General features: G+C 41.9%; 1 protein-coding gene across 1 annotated transcript; it reads left to right on the top strand.

The window, feature by feature from the left end:
* The first annotated feature begins 13035 nt into the window (after positions 1–13035).
* Positions 13036–21549, top strand: LOC117758058 (plasminogen-like). Its single transcript, XM_034579392.1, has 19 exons — positions 13036–13175; positions 13861–13996; positions 14086–14192; positions 14500–14614; positions 14808–14947; positions 15302–15422; positions 15544–15662; positions 15788–15950; positions 16091–16209; positions 16781–16940; positions 17629–17819; positions 17914–18062; positions 18160–18253; positions 18521–18635; positions 18729–18803; positions 18961–19101; positions 19665–19771; positions 20490–20635; positions 21150–21549. Exons 1-19 carry the CDS (start codon positions 13127–13129, stop codon positions 21309–21311), a joined length of 2409 nt encoding a protein of 802 aa, XP_034435283.1. The 5' UTR covers positions 13036–13126; the 3' UTR covers positions 21312–21549.
* The last annotated feature ends 391 nt before the right edge of the window (positions 21550–21940 follow it).

Raw genomic sequence — 21940 nt, 5'->3', positions numbered from 1 at the left:
AGAGAGAGAGAGGGAGAGAGAGACAGAGAGAGAGAGAGAGAGAGAGAGAGAGAGAGAGAGAGAGAGAGGGGAGGGGAGGGGTCCCTCTGTCTATTTGAAGCCACTTGACTCTTTCTCGCCTGCTCCCCTGCAGCTGTCAACGACAACTGCTCCTCAACACACACACACACACACACACACACACACACACACACACACACACACAGACACACACCGCAGTGTTCAAGCCAGGCCTATGAACTTAATAAAGGGAACATTTAGAGCGAGGTGGATCCTGCTCCACTGGGACAACTGGTGTGATATAAGTGAAGGGAGCAGAGGACACACACACACACACACACACACACACACACACACACACACACACACACACACACCTGTCAAACAGTAATGTGTATGTATACGACGGCATGTGTCTATTTCTATAAGGACCAGATTCTCCTGTTTGCATAAAGAGATGAAGAAGCATCATCGCTTTATTGTTTGTATTTTTAAGATTTGGATTCAGAAAAATTTGATTAGTATTAATATTCAAGATGATAATGTTTCGGTCAGATATCTGAAAGACGTGAGGCAACTTGAAGGCTGTGTTTTCTCTCAGAATTATTTTGTGCCTCTTCCAAAATATTTTTTTTAATGTTTGCTGATATTCGGTGTTGGTCGGGGACGCATGTGGTCACCGGACAATATCATCATTGACTATCACTGAAGACAGATCAGCACCAAATTGCACACACTCATATACGTCCCTTAGATATTATTATTATTGTTTTTTTCATTAAGATTCATGAATTATTCTCTGAGAAATCAATGAAAATGTTGGAAAATGCCCGATCTCGCAATATTGGAAATAGATTCCTGGATCTGACCCCTGATCTGGATCCACATCAAAATTCCCCCGACCCCTAACGCATCAAGTTTCATGGGAATTGGTTGAGTAATTTAATTATACAATAATAATAATAATACGTTTGGGTTTAAACAGCAGGAAATCAATACAGCCAATGTCCTTATAAGTGTGGTAAAGCATTCATTCGAGTGTGTGTGTGTGTGTGTGTCTCTTTTGTGTCGTCTCTCTGTCCTTCAGGTACGTTCTGTAAATCTGCCGTCCCAGCATGCAGCAGTGTTCTCTGTGGATATTTGAATATACGGACTGAAGTATTGTTTCTGTCCATCTGGCTCCGGTGTAAAGTTCTTTCACGTGTTTTGCTGTAAAAGCCTGTAACTGTGGAGCGAGAGCTGCGTCGGGTCGGAGGCGACTCGGCTCCGTCCTCCACGGCTGCTCTGCCTTTTTTTTTTTCTGAGAGCGACGACTCGTAAAAAAGGCGAAATGTGAATCTATGAAATGTCGGAAGGTCACAGCACGGGTTCACCGCTGAGTAAATAAAGCTCTGTTTGGATGTGGTGATGCTACGCTCCCATTGCACGCTCAGGTTCGATCATTTGTCCGTTTATTTAACAGAAAACTCGCTTCTCAAGCTCGTAGACTGATCTGGACTTTTGGGGACTGATGCTAATATTAGGGATCAATTAGATATTATTCCTAAATGTCGAAATGTAACTGAGGTTTGATATTTCACAGTTTGACACTAAACGTTGTTGTAAATAAGTTTAAATAAAAGAAAACACAAGCAAGTATCTAGAGCTTGACTTGAGACAGTGAACAAGTTTTTACATTAAAATTAATTCTTTCAGTGTTAAAAGTTTTCATATCAGCGTTTGTCAGCACAGATAATAGGTGAGATTAATGTGTCAGGCTCCAGTTACTGGTTACTAGTCGAGCGCAGTTACTGATATTATGGAGTAAAACACTTCTGATACCAATATAATGACTGATAAATATATATTTTTAAATGGCAGTGATTCCTTAGATGTCGTTATCAAACTCTTAAGGCAAGGAAATATAATTGGGGCCTAATAATTACATTTTCCCATAAATGTTATCATAAATAACTACTAAAGGCAACTTCAGCGTTGTCTCCATATGTGCTAAAACAATCACCTGGTTCCTAACACCACTTTTAGACATTCCTGTTAAATGCTTCACTCGTGTGATTGTTGATAATGATTTGAGTTAAACTATATAAGTTTCAGGGCCCCAAACCGAAGTTGATGTATGTGATTGAATCAGCATCAGCAGGATTAAAGACTAAAGATGTTTTAATTTCCTCTGCTGCTGAATAAAAGATTAAATTGTGATTACAAACATTTACTTTTAAAAGGTTTAAAAGAACAGCACTAGTCTGTGGACGTCCTCTCGCCGGACGAGCTTCATCCCGTCCCCTGACTGGATCCCAACCTGAAACACTGTGAACCTGTTCTCATCCTCTCCCGCTGATACACAGGCGGACGCCGCCGAGGGGGAGTCGAACAAAAGACTTGTCAATTTCTGCCACATGTTCCGTTTCTCAGAGGCTTCGTGACACGTGTGAATTTGTCTCAGCTGAGACAGCTGTAGATTAAAATCAGCTTCTGACGGGAGCGCTGACGGACAAAAGGAGGGTGGAGAGGTGCTGCTGTCCGTTTCCCCTCTTCTAGGACGAGGAGGAGAAACATGAAATGCTTCTCTTCACAAAGACTCGAGAGTTGATTCAGTTGTGCGGCAGAATGGGCGAGTGTGAAACACACAGGGACTCAGGTTAAGGACGAGAGCTGCTCTTTAATTGAAAACACAGAGGGGGGGGGGGGGGGGGGGCATTGATTTATTTCATTCAATTAATAATAAAACTGTTCATACCGTTAAAGCTGTTAAAACCTTAATACTGTTCAAACTGCTGTTACTGGATCACACGGCTGAAGCACAGGTCTTTTAATGGTTTTACTTTTACATCATACGTTCGACTACTTTACCTCTTTTACACCAAATTAGCAGATTTAACGTTCTTTTAAATGTATTTAAACACGCTAAAGAAAAGGTGATTGACTCCTTTCCCAAGTTTAAATTCCGTGCTTCTTTTGCGCCACATGCGTCATGTTCGACGTCACAAACGTGCTGTCTTTCCAAAATGAGCGCGTTCACCCGGGTTTCATGTTTCCATCACTTCTAATCAGAGCCGATAAAAACCTGTGTTTAGAGTCATTTGACCCGGGAGTGAAAACTGATTGAATTCAGTCCTGTTGCAGGAAAAAGCCAAATCATAGTGTGTTTTTTAACCCGTGGAAAAGGGTCAATAGTCTTCTACAGTGATGGAGATGTTTGTTTGGTGGTTTATCGGCAGGTTTACGCAAAAACAACTAAACAGATTTAAACGAAACTTTGTGGAAGGTTGAGACAAGAAGTCATTACATTTTGGATCTGGACAAACGGGAGGATGTAGGAGTCATTTATCTCTTTCTTTGACGTTGTGAGATGGGACGTTCTTTTATCATATACATAATTTATCTAATTTCCAGTTAAAAACCTTTATCTGTCGATAACCTGACGACCTGATGGGTTCCAAATATTCACGAAACTCCCAAAGCGACATCTGTCTGTGGCTCACATATCTGTTCATCTTATCGGCTTCACACTCGACATCTGTGTTGTTGAGGCCCCAAAGAAGTGCGATGTTGAATTTGGTGCATTTTTGGACACGTGATACGTTCAATGTTGAAAAACTTTCACTTCAAACTGCCGACACCTCAGAGAGGAAGGACTCAGGGTGGAATCAGGATCTGATGGACGAGCTGTTTGACAACATGAGCTACATCAGCTACAGGGAAGTTATTATTAGTTCGTAGGAATCCTGCTAATAAACATGACACCTGACTCAAGCTTATATGCAGTATTTAAATCAATCAATCAGTACGTGCAATGTGAAACTGACAATAATCACTAACCCTGCAGCTCGGACGTTTCTAGCTCCTTTCAGCTCATTGTTTTGATTTTTTACGCCACATTTACTACGTGCATCAGTTTCTCCTCCTTCATCAGAAGCTGCTGTTCCCCCCCCCCCCCGACTCGTCTCCTCTGCTCCTGCGACCAGCGGCTCGACGCGACGAGTTCAGACGTGTCCGAGGTCGTCCGCGCCCCGAGGCCGAGAGTCAACACAACAAACGTCAAATTACAACGATGCCAAACTTCTCCGGTCGTCACGACTCAGGATTTAGTTTGAAGGTTAAAAATCAACCAATGAACATGAAACATGGAAAAGTAATTTACAGAGAGAAGACGTTTTTTAAATAAATTAAACAAACCGGTGTAAATTTGTGAGAGAGGACGACATGAAGTTAATCTGGTGTCGCTGTGAAACTCTTGCTGTGAAAAGTTTTGCTCCTTAACTCCACTTAACTTTCTTTTCTTTGTCGACATCTTTATGTTATTTTGAAAAAAACGAAGGACGAATATTGAGCTTTGAATCTTTATGAAAATGTGGATGTTTGTAAATCCTGCAGAAGTAAAACTTTCGAGCCACTTGTCGTTTTATCTCGTCTACTTGATGCAGATACTCAACCGCCTGACATTCATTTTTTTTATCTCAACATAAATTGTTTCGGCATCTTTTCAAGGTGAAAGACGAGCATCCGTGTCTGCTCGTCAGGCTCCGTCCCTCCGTCCGTCCGTCCCTCCATCCATCCGTCCCTCCGTCTATGATCTCTGCAGTCGGAGCAGATCACAGCTAAGTGAGGCTATCGGGTTTCCCCTCCCTTGACGGCTGTTTACAGGAGAGACGGAGCGGAACAGCCCTTTAACAAAGCGGAGTGAATCCCAGCGCTCTGTTCTGCAGCATTCCCCACATTTCTACCACAGCAAGAAGAAAGAGACGAGGGAGCGATGAACGTGGAGAGAGGAGGAAGATGAGGAGCATTTACACCATGAAACATTCGGTGAAAAGGTGCAAACACTGAGATGTTCAGTGCACGTGTCACAACGTGGGCGCTCAGGTGGAAATTGACTCAGGTACTTGTACTTCAAAGTTAAGGTACTTGCACGATGAAGGTTTTTCCTTTTTTAATCATTTGCACTTTGGCTTTACAACCATTTTTAATTTCCACGCAGCTTAAATCCAACAATATTGGTTTCAGTCATTCCGATGTTTGAATGTTCACATGCTGGAATCTCATTAAACTAAACCAAATGTCAGTGACATTCACTTTCTGCCTTTCAGTCCGTTTTAGTCTCAAACTGTCAGACGACACAAACACTCCACGAACCCAGTGACCGGTTCCATTCGGGATAAAAGCATTAAAAGAGCTGATCTGCTTGTCAGAACCGACAAAGATCCAGATGTGCAGGTGCAGAGTCGGGTGGAAACACAGCTGCGGGTCTGTCGGTGCCAGAACCTGTCGGCCGGGGGTTCAAACCCTCTGACTGAGGTCTGTTTACCTCCTGACGTACGTGAGGAGAAGTGGAAACTGGGACAGTGTGGACAGATTCACCGATGGTGTCGGCTCACATGTGCCACTTTGGTTTCATTTCAGTTTTATAATGTAAATAAAGGATTTACATTATGTGTCTTTGTTATTATTATCAACTTTTTTTTTGTATAGCCCATATTCACAAATCACAATTTGTCAGATAGTTCTTAACAAGTGGAGACATCCTCAGACAAAGCAACGTGTGAAACTGATCTAAACGCTTTTTGTGTTGTTTTCACTTCCTTTACAACCTTGAGGCTCATGTTAGATTCCTGCCGGACAGAAGCTGAGATAGAAAAGCAGAAATATTACAGGAAACCAAACTGACCTGAGACGAGGATTAAAATCAGTGAAGCAGACGAACATGTGGAGATCTGGTTCTGTTGGGTCTTGATGGGACTTGATGGGACTTGATGGGTCTTAATGGGACTGAGGTGGTTTTCCTGAATCTGAAGACGAAAAGAAAAATATATACAATCGTGACTTCAAATGCAAAAAACTAACAAACCAGCTATGCAAAGCAATTCCTCTCTGTGTTCCCTGCTGTTCTCTCCATGCTGCCACACAAGAGGCCAACTATAGACATTTAAACATTTAAAGACCATCTGACTGTGAGAGAACAAACTAAATCAGCTGTGTTTGGTCCTCAGACGTTCATCAGGTCAAACTGACAGAAATCAGAAAGTCTGCAGGAACTTTTCTCGAATCCTTTAATGACTGTCAGACACCAGAGAAACACACAAAGTCTCCCTGAGTTCCTCTGAACATGAAAGCAGCCGCGCTCGTCTCCTCCCCGCTCAGCTGTCTGTGTATTTCTCCGAGGCAGTGAAAGCTCGGCCTGAACCTCTGCCAGCGTCACATTGACGAGTCTTATCTGGGCCGAGAGATGGATCCCATCAATTGCTGTGATTTTATTTTTAAGAAGACAGACGCCGGGTGCTGCCACGACCAGAATATACCAAGACAAACTGTGGAGTCCACTGCTGCTCCGAGGAATGTGTGTGTGAGTGTGTGTGTGTGTGTGTGTGTGTGTGAGTGTGTGAGTGTGTGTGAGTGTATATGTGTGTGAGTGTGTGTGTGTGTGTGTGTGTGAGTGTGTGTGTGTGTATATGTGACTGTGAGTGTGTGTGTGAGGATCTACACAGTCTTCCACAATAGTCGGATTAAGTATCACCTCTTTTAAATGTCAACAGCGCCTGTCACACACACACACACACACACACACACACACACACACACACACACACACACACACACACACACACACACACACACACACACACCTCCGGACTACTGGGAGGTAACGCTAAACAAACACAGACTTACCTGGACAGGTAACCTGAGAGCAGATCCACCTTGAACCCCCTCTGCTCCATAACCCCTGCACCCTCACCACCACCTCCCCATTTCCTGCCTGGGTCTCACGAGCATTAGCGAGCGCTGCCGGGCCTCAGGGTGTGTGTGTGTGTGTGTGTGTGTGTGTGTGTGTGTGTGTGTGTGTGTGTGTGTGTGTGTGTGTGTGTGTGTGTGTCCTTAATGGATCTGGGGACCAAACAGGTAGAGAATGGGAGGAGAGAGGCAACAGGAGGATGAAGAGTGATTGGTGAGGTGTGAAGACGAGCAAATCTGGTCGGACAGGTGATCTATGGCCACAGTGAAAAGAGGAGGAGAAAATAAAAGACGGGGTTTAAAAAAGGGATTTTAACTGATAGGAGGACAGCAGTCGCCTAAAGGTTAAAGATCAGAGGATCTTTGGCTCAAATCCCACAAATCCCTCAAACGGCAGAGAAGGTTTGAAGTTGAAACGTTTAGTCTTTCAATAAACTGCAGCTGTGGATATTCCAGATTTGAATTCAGAAATGATAAAAGATGTCTGATGGATGTGAATAAAGATGTTCGGATCTTCACCTTCGATTCAAAAACCAACTCGAGTTTCAAGCACAAGAAGAAAAGAAGCAAAGCTGCTGCAAATAAAAAAAAATATTAACTTGTAAAGGGATGAAAGTGGAATAAATGCTTCAGTTAGAGTCTGTCCCATCTCAAAGGAAACGAAGATTCAAAATAAGATATTCTCTTTGTATCGTATCTTATTGTATTGTATCAGATCTTAGCTTATCTTGTTTTATGGTATCGTACCTTATCTTATCTCATCTCATCTCACAGTCGTGCTTTGAGGAAACACCACTACACCGGCTTGTTACAGATAACAAGCCTTCAGTCACATTTAACAGAGAAGTCATCGGGTTTAACTCAGCTCAACGTCTCCGTGACAGAGAAACAGTGTCATATGCGTTATTATTATTATTATAAATATACACAGTGTTACATACGGGATCTTTTGTGGTTTGTGGAAACTTTCTGTGGCTCCTCGTTACCGTGACAAAACAAACTGAGAGTCGAGGTAACCTGACTCCACCTGTCTGAAAACACTGCAACAGTTCAGACGCAGCGGGAACTCAGTGTGTGTGTCTGTGTGTGTGTGTGTGTGTGTGTGTGTGTGTGTGTGTGTGTGTGCTGCACAAGCATGTTGTGAGTAGTGTAACTATGATCATAGCAATGGTAAAAGAAGTAGAAATGTCGCAAACAACTTCTGTAAAAACGTTTAAAGTAGCAGTGCAAAGTTTTCTAAACTGTAAATATACACGTAGAGTATCAGCACTCAGTACTAATGTGTTAAAGCACCAGTGCTGCAGGGTCACATCATCCTGAACTCATATTTAAATAAATAAAAACCTGAAACCTCACAGCTGATGCTTTTATAGTTTGAGACATTACGACAGTTGTTTTCACCACGTGAGTCCGAGCGCTGAGCACCAACCGCTCTGCCTCCGTCCCGACCTGAGGCCTGAAGTGGCTGCAGGTTCTGAGTGTGTGTGTGTGTGTGTGTGTGTGTGTGTGTGTGTGTGTGTGTGTGTGTGTGTGTGTGTGTGTGTGTGTGTGTGTGTGTGGGAGAACAGGTGGACATAGTTTCTGTCAAACACACAGAGATTGATGGAGCGGGTTAGAGCGCCGGCCGAGGGGATTCTCTTACAGTAATGGCAGAGACGGAGACAGCTGGGCTCAGCACATTGGACTCTGTTGTGTGCATGTGTGTGTACGTATGTGCATATTTGTGCAGCTCGGACTATGTGTTTGTCCTCGTCGTGTATTGTGTTGTTGCTGAAACAACAAGAAGATACGAAGCCACGAGGAGACGAGAGGCAGCTGAAGTGTGAACAAGTTATTTTGGGGATTTTCATTTATTTATTTAAAAGTGTTTTCTTTTTAGAAAGTATTGTCCATGTTGATTTTTTTTCTTCAATTTATATTTGAAATATATTTTATTACTTCATTACAGCAGGTTACTCACGGAAAAAAAAAAAAAAATTGAATTAAATGTATACAAATATTTAATCTACTGTGTAAATTAAGCGAAGCACATTGTTATATTTGTAGTTTTATTTATTTTATTTATTTCACTCTAATCACTTTTCTTATTTTTTCTTTCTGCAGTAATTTTATGTCTTTGGCGACCTCTAGAGGCCGTTGGTGGAAATGTGTCACATGAACTGTCTTCTTAGAAAACAGTGAAGTCCAAATGAAAGGTAGATAATAAAAATTATATTTTCACAATTTAAGATATTTAATTTGATTATGATTTGGTGTTTTATTTTATTTTGATTTTCTATGAATAGAAACATATTCTGGAGATGTGACCGAGGTAAAGGAGGAAGTCAGGTGACAGGAAGTCCACAGAGGGAGCAGGTGGAGGAGTCAGTGTTTTTGTTTTTAAAGTTTGACCACAGAGTTTAAAATTATAGCTGTGATGTCAAAACTCCATTCGACCTTAACGAAAATACCTATTTGAACCAAAACCATGACATGAAGACACATTTAGTATTTAATTTAGAGCGATTTGGTGAATCTAATTTGGAAATGATGTCACTTCCTTACATCACAAATGTATCCAGATGCAAAAGAAGCTGCTGTTTCCCCGAGAGATCGAATCTCTGTGGAGTTAAAGTGATCAACTCCCTTTAAAAACAGAAAATCTCTGTGTCTCTGGCGTGACGGCCGAAACTCCGACAACCTCCAACGTGGACAACGAAGTTTCTGCAACAAGCTCTCGCCCCCCAAATATTTCCATTCTCACTCAAGAGGTGCCACTCTCACACAAGAGTCGGACACAATGCCGCGAACCCGATTAGCATTTTAATCCACTCGTCCCACTTCTTCTATAACCGACGGACAAAGCTGCGGAGCCGTGAACCAGATGTGGGACGTGCACGGTTTTTTCCTTCTACTTCTCACGTCCAATGTGCAACAGCTGTAAAAAAATCCAGGAGTACACAAAGCAGAACATACCTGTGCTGTGTGTAGTCTGAGAGGAGTATGTTTAATCACACATCCTTCAGAAGCACAGCGCCGCACAATGCTCCAGTCAAGGCCAAGTCGCTTAAGCGATGTTTTAATCAAAGGAAAAATGCACTCAATTTAAGCAACAATGGCTTTTTCTTCCTCTTATTATATTTTTTATTTTTTGCAGAGTTTATGACAGTCACCTCTAATGTGCCGTCGCTCTGTGTCCGTCTGCCGGGACCTTCTGTCCAATGGGGCCGTGATTGAAAACACACAAAGAGACGACGTTTTGAAGGAAGGAGCACGAACGGAGGTTTTTCTGATCCATAAAATACAAAATGACCATGATACGTTTGTGGGGAGAGAAGAGGAGAGTTCCTGTTCTCAGACCAGAACGTTGTGATGATTTATACAAGTAATAACCATCATTATTATTATTTGAGAATCTTTAATTGGATTTATTTCGTGTGGCAGAGGGAGCTCGTCACACTGAAGCATAAAGAAGGAGGACGATAAATTACATATAAATCAAACAAATCATTTGTAGATTAAGAAAAACATTCGTCAATTGACAGAAATTTACGACTTTCACGCGACGCATCAGTCGTTTATTACTTTTTGCTTTGAGGGAACTTCTACTGGTCCAAACTAAACTTTGGTCCGTTGGTCTGGACCAAAGTCGGAGGAACCTTTCACATCTGATATTTTGGTTCAGACTCAACTGAAAAGTCGGAAGGTTTGAACCAAACAAGGTGTGAAGGCAGTAAATAATAAAATTAATAAATGTTAAGGTTACAAATTAAACTCCATACACGTTGTATGTGCCTATTAACTCATATCATCATATTTTCTTTATACAAATACATATTAAACATTTATAAAGATATTTACTCTCAATGTGAGTTGCACATATTTGTTTTTACTTGATCACAATCTTAAGTTCAGTTACATTTTGCCAGCTCTGGCGATGACGAATCAAATTTCCTGCTTTTTTAGTTTTAATTGAATAACAGTAAAGTCTTATTGCGCTTTCAGAAGATATTTATCGGCTTTAATCAGCAGATTTTTGCTTAAATTTCAAGGTTTTCCTAAATAGTTTTGCAAAGCAAGAGCTTCTTCAACCCTCTGATGAAAAACACAGACTACAGTGATTCTATGATTTCACTAGTTCTGCTGTTTTATATCACAGAATTTTATTATCACGAGTTTTTGCTTCTTTTAAAACATCCAAATCCACCAGGTCCACGCAGAGGAAACAGTCACAGAAGTAAATACGAGTAAATAAAAAGGAATAAATGATAATTAAACACAGTACAACACGTCCAGCTGTGATACTGAATATCGTGAGCAACAGGAATGATTCTTTTCACCAAAGAAAAGGACCCAACATGAAACCCTGAGTGATGCAGCTGCAGAAAGCAGCCATTCTTCCTTTTTGGGGGAGAAAGGGACATTTCTAAATTGAGGTCTGACAGAGGGATATTGATTGAGCGGCGAACCTTGGACGGCACAGAGCCTACACCTCTCGCTCGCCTCCTCTCTGTCAAGTATTGTTGTGGTCCCACTTTATGGAGGAGGCTGACCTTCAACTTGCCAGAACACAGAGCAAAACCAATACACTTAGTCTCTCAGTGAAACAATCAGACGGTTATTATAGCCGGAAATTCACCGGAGGTTCGCTGACGGACAAAAAAAGACTAATTATTTCTCAAAACGTCCATCTGCTCTTATTTAGAAAAAGGACAAGGAGACGCGAGGCACAAAATATTACTTAAAAAAGGTTATTTAAGCTGAAGGGTCCATTTTTGAAGGATTTTACATCCAGTTGAATGTGAGTTCAAAGACCCTTCTGAACCGAACAGTGAATCTGCAGAGCGCTGCAGACAAGGCTCCGGGGCAGGGACGCACTCGAGTTCACACAAATACAGAAAACTAATTCTGTTGCTCCAGGTTGTCTGTGAAATACAGCTGCAAAATATATATAGAGTCACATGGAGTCAGATTTATTTATATAGATATTAAATATACAGATATAGATATGTTCAAATCAGAGGGAGAGAAAGACACATAAGATAGACGAAGACAAAAGCTTGGTCCCCGTTTGTTTATAGACGAGATTGAGGGGATTGAAGTGAGTTGTTGTGAGTATAAACACACACACACACACACACACACACACTCAAACACAAAACTATATACTACTGTTAAAATACTGCTCAGAACACTATTACAGCAAATCCTGAATTCAAACTGTTACACAAATAAAAGTATAGAAGTCTTTTTTGTTTAAATCCTTTTTCAGACAAAGCGTTGACATCTTGTTCATTAACAGATTTTTTTAAAGGAGAGAAGAAGTGTATTTATTTCTAAACTAGCCTAAATTAAATTATTATACAAATCAGAGGGTGTTTTTTTTACATCTGGAACGACCTTTTAATTTACTCTCCAGATGTTTTTGTAAATCTTTTGATGTTTTTCGAGTCATTATTACTCATTTCCAATATTCTACATACACTTTTAAAAACAGAAAAATGATGTTAAGATCTCCTTAGTTGTCCAGAATGTAAGTATTAAACTGAACGTTGGTTCTTCTGTCCTACGAGACGGAGCTGTCTAAACTCAGCTGTTTTGTAATCACCTGTTTGCTGTTTGCTGGTGAGGACATGTGTTCCCTTTAGCTGAAGATTAACTTTATATATTGATCTCATTTCATCCAGATCAGGGGGTTTTTAAAGTCCGGGGGCCGCCCGTCACACAACACTTGGAAAAAGGCAACATCTGGATTTCTGTGCTATCACGAATGTGTTATTTTAAAGACATAAAACAACTGAACATCTGTCCCGAAGTGATTATTAGTGTCTTGCTCTGGGATATTTGGGGAAAACTGTAAAATTTCCCGAGGCGACTAAATCTCCGAACTTTCCCTTTTATCAAATCAAACATATTTAGTCTGTTCTACGTGATAAAACCTCCCCTACACCCCCACCCGAGTAAAAACCAGGTCTGAACTTCGTCATGACATTACAACAGATACGTGTTTAAATGTGCAGCTTTTTAACACAACACAGGGACATTTACACATAATGACAGCCGACGTACAAACAGCGGACGTATCCATAAGAAAACACAAAATGTTGCATGATGTGAAAAATTCTTCTAAATCTACTGTAACTACATAAAGAAGCAACAGAACAGTTTTCGAGGAAACGTTGTTGATTTTCAAAACTTTACAGAGAGGACGACACACTGTGATTTTGCGAAGTAACACTTTGTGTCCCAGAAACCAGGATTTTGACCCTTTGATCTGTCGCCGTCCTTGTCCGGCCAATGATTGACTAACGGCTGAGTTGTCCTGTTTGTCTGCCCAACGCACCCAAAGGAACCCATTAATACAACAGGAGGTTCATCTGTGAGTGAGTCGACTATGAGCTGCTAGTTTCGGGGTCGCACCATGGACCTGTACACAGCAGCTCTCCTCCTGGGAGCCCTGACCTGCACTGGTAAGAAACAACCAATTCCAACTATGAATCGGGGAAATATAGAAAAAGAATTATGACGGACAGTGATTTGCTTCACGGTGAATTCTCCCCATCAGGTCAATTATGTCACTGTCAATCTACATTAAGAGACAGAATTCAAAATAATATAATGTTTTGTTTAATTACATGTAATTCAAGATGTTGCAGATTAATTTAGTTTAGTTTTAATCGAATGTTATATATGAAAAACAAATTTGAAGACTAAATACTAAAAGGAACAGGCTGTACCAACGGTGGTTCTTCTAATTCACATCTACAAAATTAAATAAAAACTAAAAAGACAGATGACACAGTAATAACAGCTGGCAACTCAATTAACCCTTTGGTGTCCGAGTGTTGGGGTTAAAGTTTCCACCTGATAATCTAACTTGTCTGATTATATCAACTATGGTGTACCCCAGGGTTCAATCTTAGGTCCTAGGATTTTTTAATGCTCTCAAACAACCACAAACCTCAAATTTGTCCCAAAGACTCTTTTTAACACTTAATTATTTAGTGCTTTCATTAAAAAAAGTTCCCTTGTAGCTTTTTTCTTATCTTGTTTATCAACATTTGGCTTCACTCATTAAACTACGAAACCAGAGTTAGGGGCTAAGTCCGAATGTAGCTTATGTTTTTGACAGTGAAATGTTTATTCTGATTCTAGTGAGTGGTACAGAGGTCATCGGCTACGCCAAAACCGAAGGGGCGTGGATCCTCTCGCTGAACAAGAGACAGTACACGTTAAACTCTGTGGCTGAATGTGCCACCAAATGTGACAGTGAAACCACCTTCACCTGCAAGCAAGTTCACACACACTGTGTATTTTACCTTTAACAGCTGAACTTGATTCAAGCCTCAGCATCTCAACCTGACTCTGTTTCTTTCACAGGTCGTTCATGTATGTTGAAAAGGATCAGGAGTGTGTGACGGCAACGGAAAACTCCAAATCAGAGACAATCCTGCGTCGAACCAGTGCAGCTTTATATGAAAAACAAGGCAAGACTTGATGTTTTCTCCTCATCACACTGTGGTTAATGTTTAGTCTGTTTTGCGTGATCAGCGATGTTTGGACTGTGTCTGCAAACACAGTGGAGAGGAGGTTCAACAGCACTTTGGGGATGAAACAACACGAGTTGCATCAGACACATGATTCACTTGAGGGAATAGTCTGATGAGTTTGATTAGCAGATCAATATTTACAACAGTGAGCAGGTCAACAAACGTTCCACCCAATTAGCAGTTTAATTTTAATCAGGGATCAGATGTGATGCTGATTGTGTTCTTGTTTTCTCTTCTTGTGTAGAATACCTCCTGGAGTGTGTGAATGGACTGGGAACAGATTACAGAGGAACAAAGTCCAGATCAAAGACAGGAAAGACGTGTCAGAGATGGAAAGCGAAATTCCCACACGTGCCGAAGTATGTATTCACGTGTTTTATATGTATTCACGTGTTTTATATGTATTCACGTGTTTTATTAGTATGTATTCACGTGTTTGATATGTATTCACGTGTTTTATATGTATTCACGTGTTTTATTAGTATGTATTCACGTGTTTTATCATTTTACATCACGTCATCATGTCGTTTCATATCTTTCGTCTGTTTGCAGTATGACACCAGAAAGTCACCCCCGAGCAGACCTGGACTCTAACTTCTGCAGAAACCCTGATGGAGACAGCGGGGGACCCTGGTGTTACACCACCGACTCCAGCACCCGGTGGGAGCACTGCAACGTACCCAGCTGCACTGGTGAGATCGATCTGTTGGTGATATTGATATTAATATTACACTTGGACTCAGTAGTCTGCAAACTATCAACAGTCCCTTAATGGAACCACATCTAAAGTCACTGGATCATGATTTTTATTTGCATTTAACGTCAGGATCCGTGAATTATTCTCTGAGAAATCAATGAAAATGTTGAAATGAATGTGTTTTTGAGGGGGGCGTCAGTTTGGTTCATGTCGGACCTCCAGGTCTCTTTTGCCTCCAAAGACACTCGAACCGCCCCTGTAGTGTGACATGTGTGTGTGTGTGTGTGTGTGTGTGTGTGTGTGTGTGTGTGTGTGTGTGTGTGTGTGTGTGTGTGTGTGTGTCCTACAGAGGAGTGTATTCACTGCAGTGGTGAGAACTACAGAGGAAAAATCTCCACCACTGAAGGCGGCTTCGCTTGCCAACACTGGGATTCCCAGAAACCTCAAAACCACGGATACATCCCCAGCGCGTACGACCTCACAAACCACACCTGAATTTACAAATCCACCATTAGTAGGATTTACTGAGATTCAATACACACAAATGAGATTTTCTAAAACGAACACAGTCCTATTTAATCCTTTCTCTAGTCTCCCAGAAAAGTATCTTGAACAGAATTACTGCAGAAACCCTGATGGAGACCCCCGACCCTGGTGCTTCACCACCAGCTCATCCAAGAGATGGGACTTCTGCTCCATTCCCCGCTGCAGTAAGTCTTCCTGTGTTTTTAAAACATTATAAAAAAATATAAAATCCCGATATAGCCGACAAAAGATATAAATATTCAGCATAGAAGTCATTTAAAGGCAAAACCGTCTCGTCCTCTGTCCTCAGCCTCTGAGCCTCCCACCATCGTCCCGGAGCTGACCTGTGCCACCAATGAGGGCGCAGCCTACCGAGGCACCGTATCTGTGACCGAGTCCGGCAAAACCTGCCAGAGCTGGTCGGCCCAGACGCCACAAAGACACAACCGCACCCCAGATAACTACCCCTGCAAGTACGAGCTCACATTAACGACACAACAACAACACCGCAGATGAGTCGTTCAAACTAAACACGAAGAAGTTCAAAATGAAAACATAACATCTTAGTTTATGTTCTAACTGGTGACGGCGTATTTATGTATTTATTTGTCAGAGGCCTGGATAACAACTACTGTCGTAACCCTGACAACGAGAGGATGCCCTGGTGTTACACCACCGACGCCGAGACTCGCTGGGAGTACTGCAAGGTGCCGAGCTGTGGAGCCGGACCAGGTACCAGACATCCGTGATGTGATGGACTTACAGCTGCAGGAGTTTCAGAGGAAAACTGAGTAACATATTACAGTCGTTAGTTGGTATAAGATATCATTTATAGCAGTGGTTCTCAATCTAGGAGTCAGGATTTGTGGGATGATTTCAATAAATCAATTATTATTTAGAGAACAATAAAAAATAGAATATTTTAGCTACAGTTGTTACAAAAGTCGAGAGAAATTTAAAATAGAAGATATGTCATCAGCCTTCTGATTTTTTTGGTCCCCACATAACCGCTGAGGTGATTATAACAAATGGAAACTTGTGCATGTAGGTGATTTGTTTAGAATCAGTATCCAACAGGGTCCCAAGTGTGTGACACTGTTAATTCAGGGGTTGGGGGCGGAAAAGTTTGGGAACCCCTGATTTTCTGAAGCAATGATTATGGAAGCAAATGAAAACAATTATGTTTTAGATAGTGGTGATAGATGTACTCTGTAAAAGATCAAGACAAAGGAGTTTAAAATAATGAGTTAAACTGTTAAAACTGAATATACCTCAATATAGCCTGTATTCTCGTGTCCCTCAGACGAGCCCATGATCCCCCCAGAGGAGGACGACTGTTACGTGGGCGATGGGACGAGTTATCGTGGCATCACATCAGAGACCATCAGCGGAAAGAAATGTCAAAGCTGGAGCGCCATGACTCCTCACAGCCACGTGAAGACTCCACAGGCGTACCCCGCAGCGTGAGTCGGTCAATTACCTCCAGTAAAGCTGGGAGAACGTTTTAATGGCAAACAATGAATATGTGTTTGAATCAAGTAAATTTAATATAAAGACTAAAGCATAGATGACATGAGTGCGCACTGTTCAGGGGTTTTACCACAAGCTGACTCATCTGTCTCTGCGTGTGGTTCATTTCAAACTGGTATCAAACTCAGAGGTTGAACTGTAAATGGCTCAGGCTTGATTTCCCAGCGGAATGTGTCCGAGAAGTCACATTGAATAAAATAAAATGAATCCCACGCTGGAGGAGCCAAAGTGGCTCAGACCCACAGCGAGCTACATGTGACTGGCATGTTGGGTCGTCACATACGTGATGAATGACGTGTGAGGATTAGCCAACGAACACTGGACCAGTTCTGACCCAGAGCCAATCACAGCTGCTGCTGACTGGAGCCGATTCTTTACCCAAACAGCACAAGTCTGCACATCTGACAGCTGTAGGACTGCATTCGTGAAAATAAACCAGCTTATAGTCTATTATAGAAAATTGTCAGAATTTTCCCAAACAGCGTTGACTTCTCCAGCTATTTTCAAAGTCAAAGGCCAATCCTGCCCCCTGGTGGTAATTTCAGTTTGCCTCTATAGGACGAAAATACAAAGGGTACTGGTACCTGCTGCCCTGATGTTCCAGAGTTTCTCTTTTCACAGGGACCTCAGGAGGAATCTGTGCAGGAACCCAGAAGGAGACCGAGCTCCCTGGTGTTACACTATGGACCCTCGTGTCCGTTGGGAGTATTGCAACTTGGAAAAATGTGCTGTCATTCCTTCAGGAGCACCCCCACTCAAACCCAGTGTGACCCAAACCCCTTCCACCGTCACCCAGGCCCCAACTGTGACAGGTCAGTCAAACCCGTCTGTCAGAGTTTGAGATTGATTGTAATTTTTTTTAATCCTATATTCACCCCCTGGCTTCTCTTTGTGTTTCTGTGTCAGACTGTAAGATTGGAAATGGAGGAACATACCAAGGTCCAACCTCCATCACTATCCTGGGTGTGACCTGCCAGGCCTGGAGCGCTCAGAGTCCTCACCAACACAACAGCTTCACCCCAGTGTCCCACCCCACCAAGGGCCTGGAGGGAAATGTAAGTGTGCCACATTCAGACCTGTAGACATCTCGATATTGAAATTAATGTCGACAGCTGGCAAAGTCCTGATTATCTCCTTGTTTGTCACTGTCAGAGCTGCAGAAACCCAGATAACGACGTGAACGGGCCGTGGTGCTACACTACCGACAGTAACAAGAAGTGGGACTACTGTCAGATCCCTGACTGTGGTACGTGAACATTATCAGAACCATAGTGGTACGATCAGAACGACCTAAAAAAAACACTAACATGGAGGCAAGGTCTGTGATACTGCAGCTGAACACCAGGGGGCGATCCAGATGGTTGGCCTTCACTTTTGGTTAGCTAGTTAGTTGTCAATGGCCTGGCTATGTAACATTTTGATTTCTGGCTCAACCCTCTGGTCAAACTTAACAAGATCCTTCCAACCTATGGTAAAGATTAAATAACACTGAATAACCGATCTTTCTTTGCAGTTGGACTGAAATGCGGTTCACCAGTCATCAAACCCAGGCGTTGTTTTGGTCGTATTGTCGGAGGCTGCGTATCCAAAGCTCACTCGTGGCCGTGGCAGATCAGCCTCAGGACCAGGTGAGTACACCAACACTAAATCATTATTCACAAAAACATGATGTAATTATACCGTCCAGCTTTAATCTATCATGGTTTGTCTCTTTCCACCAGTATGGGAATACATTTCTGTGGAGGAACTCTGATTCACCGTCAGTGGGTCCTCACGGCTGCACACTGCCTGGAGAGGTCAGGGAGACTCAGACACATCTGAACACCAAATCCTGCAGTAAAACAGCCACTGGATAACTGGTGTGTGTGTGTGTGTGTGTGTGTGCGTGTGTGTGTGTGCGTGCGTGCGTGCGTGCGTGCGTGTGTGTGTGTTGGTAAATGTAATGAACCGTAGGTCCAGGCGGCCTCAAGCGTACCTGATTGTCCTGGGAGTCCACACTGAGCTAGCCAATGAGCCGTCCAAACAGGAGAGGAGGCTGGAAAAACTGGTGCTGGGACCCAACGGAGCCGACATCGCTCTGCTCAAACTGGAGAGGTGAACACAGGACTGATCCTCGAACCACCTCAGATACACTGACACTACAACTGTTACTCATTTACTGCTTCTGCAGATACAGCACAGCTAATGCTTTGAGCACTTTTAAGGATAATATATGCAAATTTAGGGCTGAAAACATAGACTGTAAATAAAGATGGACGCACTTCCTGAATGGAGCCATGCCGGTGGGTTCCCGCCGATAAAGAAGCTCAACCAATCACGTGTCAGTCCTCAGCTGTCAATCAATCTTTGAGAAAAATGTATTTGACGTGTACTCCAGCTTTTTAGTTTGGCTCATGTCCCATCTGCTAACATGGAGGAGGCAGCGCTTATAACCTATACAGCAGCCAGCCACCAGGGGGCGATTGAAATTGTTCTTTTGGGGAGGTGTTATTTACGTCACTGTAAATAAAACCACTCTGTATTTTTGGTCCGTTTAAACTTAACAAGCAGTTTGAGGACGTCAGCTTGAGCTCGTGACGTGTGTTTAACAGATTAAATGATTAACCAGGATATAAAATGCTCTTCACTGTGTATTGAGAGTGATGTTGTGTTTTCAGTCCGGCTCTAATAAACGACAAAGTCCTGCCGGTGTGTCTCCCAGACAAGGATTACGTCGTCCCCAGTGGAACCGAGTGTTACGTCACTGGATGGGGTGAAACTCAAGGTACAGTACGTGTTTGTGCTGATGTCTTTGTGGGGACCTGCTTCATTTTTAAACCCAACGAGGTCTTTGGAAAGTGACGACGTTTTGGTTTTTACTTCTTCAAAAGCTTATTTCACGGAACAGGAAAAACTTTATCCTCACTATGTGTAAAACTGAAGCTGGTTACAGTTTCATTTATTTTATTTCTTAATGTCTGAAAAAATAAAACAGGATCACTGGCTGTGATAGAAAACAACCAAAAGAGTAAAAGCGTCAAATTAATCTTCAATTTACATCAGAGCCTTTTCCAGGTAATTTATTGATTTTATTTTGGACCCTGAAGATATTGAAGAATTATTGATAAGAAAATGAACATGTTTTATCACATATTTATTTGTTTTTGTGAGACACAATATCCTGTAAATAAAATACAAATGTAGAAAGATGAACAGCGAGCTAAGTGGTTTAACAACATTTAAATGAGATGATTTAAGTTGAATATCTGTTAGTATGAATAAATACTTGAGACACACTCACACACACTGGATCTAACACAGTGAATGTGTCGATAAAAACATCTTTATTCCTGTAAAACAACTCAAATGAACTCTCTCTCACACTGGAGGGGAATCTTGATGACGATGATGATGAATGTTTGTAAACGATGATGATGATGATGATGATGATGATGATGATGATGATGATGATGGTGGATAACAGCAGGAAGTGTGTGTTGCAGGTACAGGGGGCGAGGGCATCCTGAAGGAAACTGGTTTCCCTGTGATCGGGAACAAGATCTGTAACCGTCCGTCGTATCTGAACGGACGAGTCAAAGACCACGAGATGTGTGCTGGAAACATCGAGGGAGGATCCGACAGCTGCCAGGTACCGAAACGAGAAAACTTAGAAAACTAAACAAGCATCACAGTGTGCCGCTATAACACTTTATTCTACTGGTCTGTAATTTTTTAACCAGCATTTCCCCTTGAAAAATAAATAACTCATAGTTCCTTCGAAAAAGGAAAGAAGGAAAGAAGGAAGGAAGAAAGGAAAATATTACAGAATTTCAGACCAATAAATTAATATTGTTAAATTAAAGTAAGCTGAGTTTCTCTATACCTTTAAGGTCTAGATCTTTTATAAAGTGCTTTGAGATGATGTATGTTATGATTTGGTCCATTACATCATGCAAACTGTGATTTCAGTCAATTCAGACTAAAAAACTCAACAAGATTGTTTTTTTTCTGCAGTTATTTTAGGAATGATTCAGTTTTTACCTGCAAACATCTTAAGTCACTTCTCATTTAAAGATTTGAAACTGTCCTTCCTGCTTTAACAGTGTTTCCTTCCTGTCTGACTGAAGTTGAAACCGTCGTCATGTGTGTGTTTGTCTCCGCAGGGCGACAGCGGCGGCCCTCTGGTGTGTACCGCTCAGAACAAGTACATCCTGCAGGGCGTCACCTCCTGGGGTCTGGGATGCGCCAACGCCATGAAACCCGGCGTCTACGCTCGAGTCTCCAAGTTCACGGACTGGATCGAGGCAACCATCCAAGCCAATTAAATAAAAAACTAAACTTTCCACCCAAACAGCTTCAAACACGTCACAGGCAGTGGTTGGTTTTTGATTTTTGATTTTTGAAGATGTGCTGACATGTTTGTTTGGTATTTTCTGATGTGAACAAAGTGTCACTGGAGCTGAAGTGAAATTAAAGTGAAGCACAATAAGCAAAGTCCTGGTCTTAAAATGTAAACATGTGTTTTCTGTAAGAGCTGAAAAATAAAACTTGATACAAAGGAAATGTGGAAGTCACACCAGTGATTTTAAATCGCAGTGGGGTTCTGCGACACGTACGAGTCCTTTCCCCACTTGTTAAGAAGCTGAACGTTCATCTTTCTCCTGTGAAATTAAAATCCTCTAAAAGAAAAGCTACCGAAGATGATGAGTGGCAGCTCCAGCCAGATGACAGCCAGTCTGTAGAGCAGGAACGGAGCCACGATGCCGCCCACGTCACACAGCGTGGAGCAAACCGACACTCCCAGGTTCCTGCACACAGATTAATAACCTTATAACAAATGTGAATAAATAACGTGCATCAATTGATTGCACTATAAAGGGATCTCAACAACTTTAAAGAATTTAAATAAAGGCTAAAATGTAAGTATTTTTATCTTTTGAACACATTAAACTGA

This window comes from Hippoglossus hippoglossus, chromosome 24 (genome assembly GCF_009819705.1).
Source record: "Hippoglossus hippoglossus isolate fHipHip1 chromosome 24, fHipHip1.pri, whole genome shotgun sequence".
In the NCBI taxonomy this organism is placed as follows: Eukaryota; Metazoa; Chordata; class Actinopteri; order Pleuronectiformes; family Pleuronectidae; genus Hippoglossus; species Hippoglossus hippoglossus.
Note: the sequence above shows the minus strand (reverse complement) of the source record. Positions and strands in the feature narration are given on the sequence as shown.

Coding starts and splice junctions, on each gene's coding strand:
- LOC117758058 (XM_034579392.1), top strand. CDS start 13,127: ATGGACCTGTACACAGCAGCTCTCCTCCTGGGAGCCCTGACCTGCACT. Junction 15,663..15,787: donor CTGCTCCATTCCCCGCTGCA/GTAAGTCTTCCT, acceptor CTCTGTCCTCAG/CCTCTGAGCCTCCCACCATC. Junction 19,772..20,489: donor TGGATGGGGTGAAACTCAAG/GTACAGTACGTG, acceptor TGTGTGTTGCAG/GTACAGGGGGCGAGGGCATC.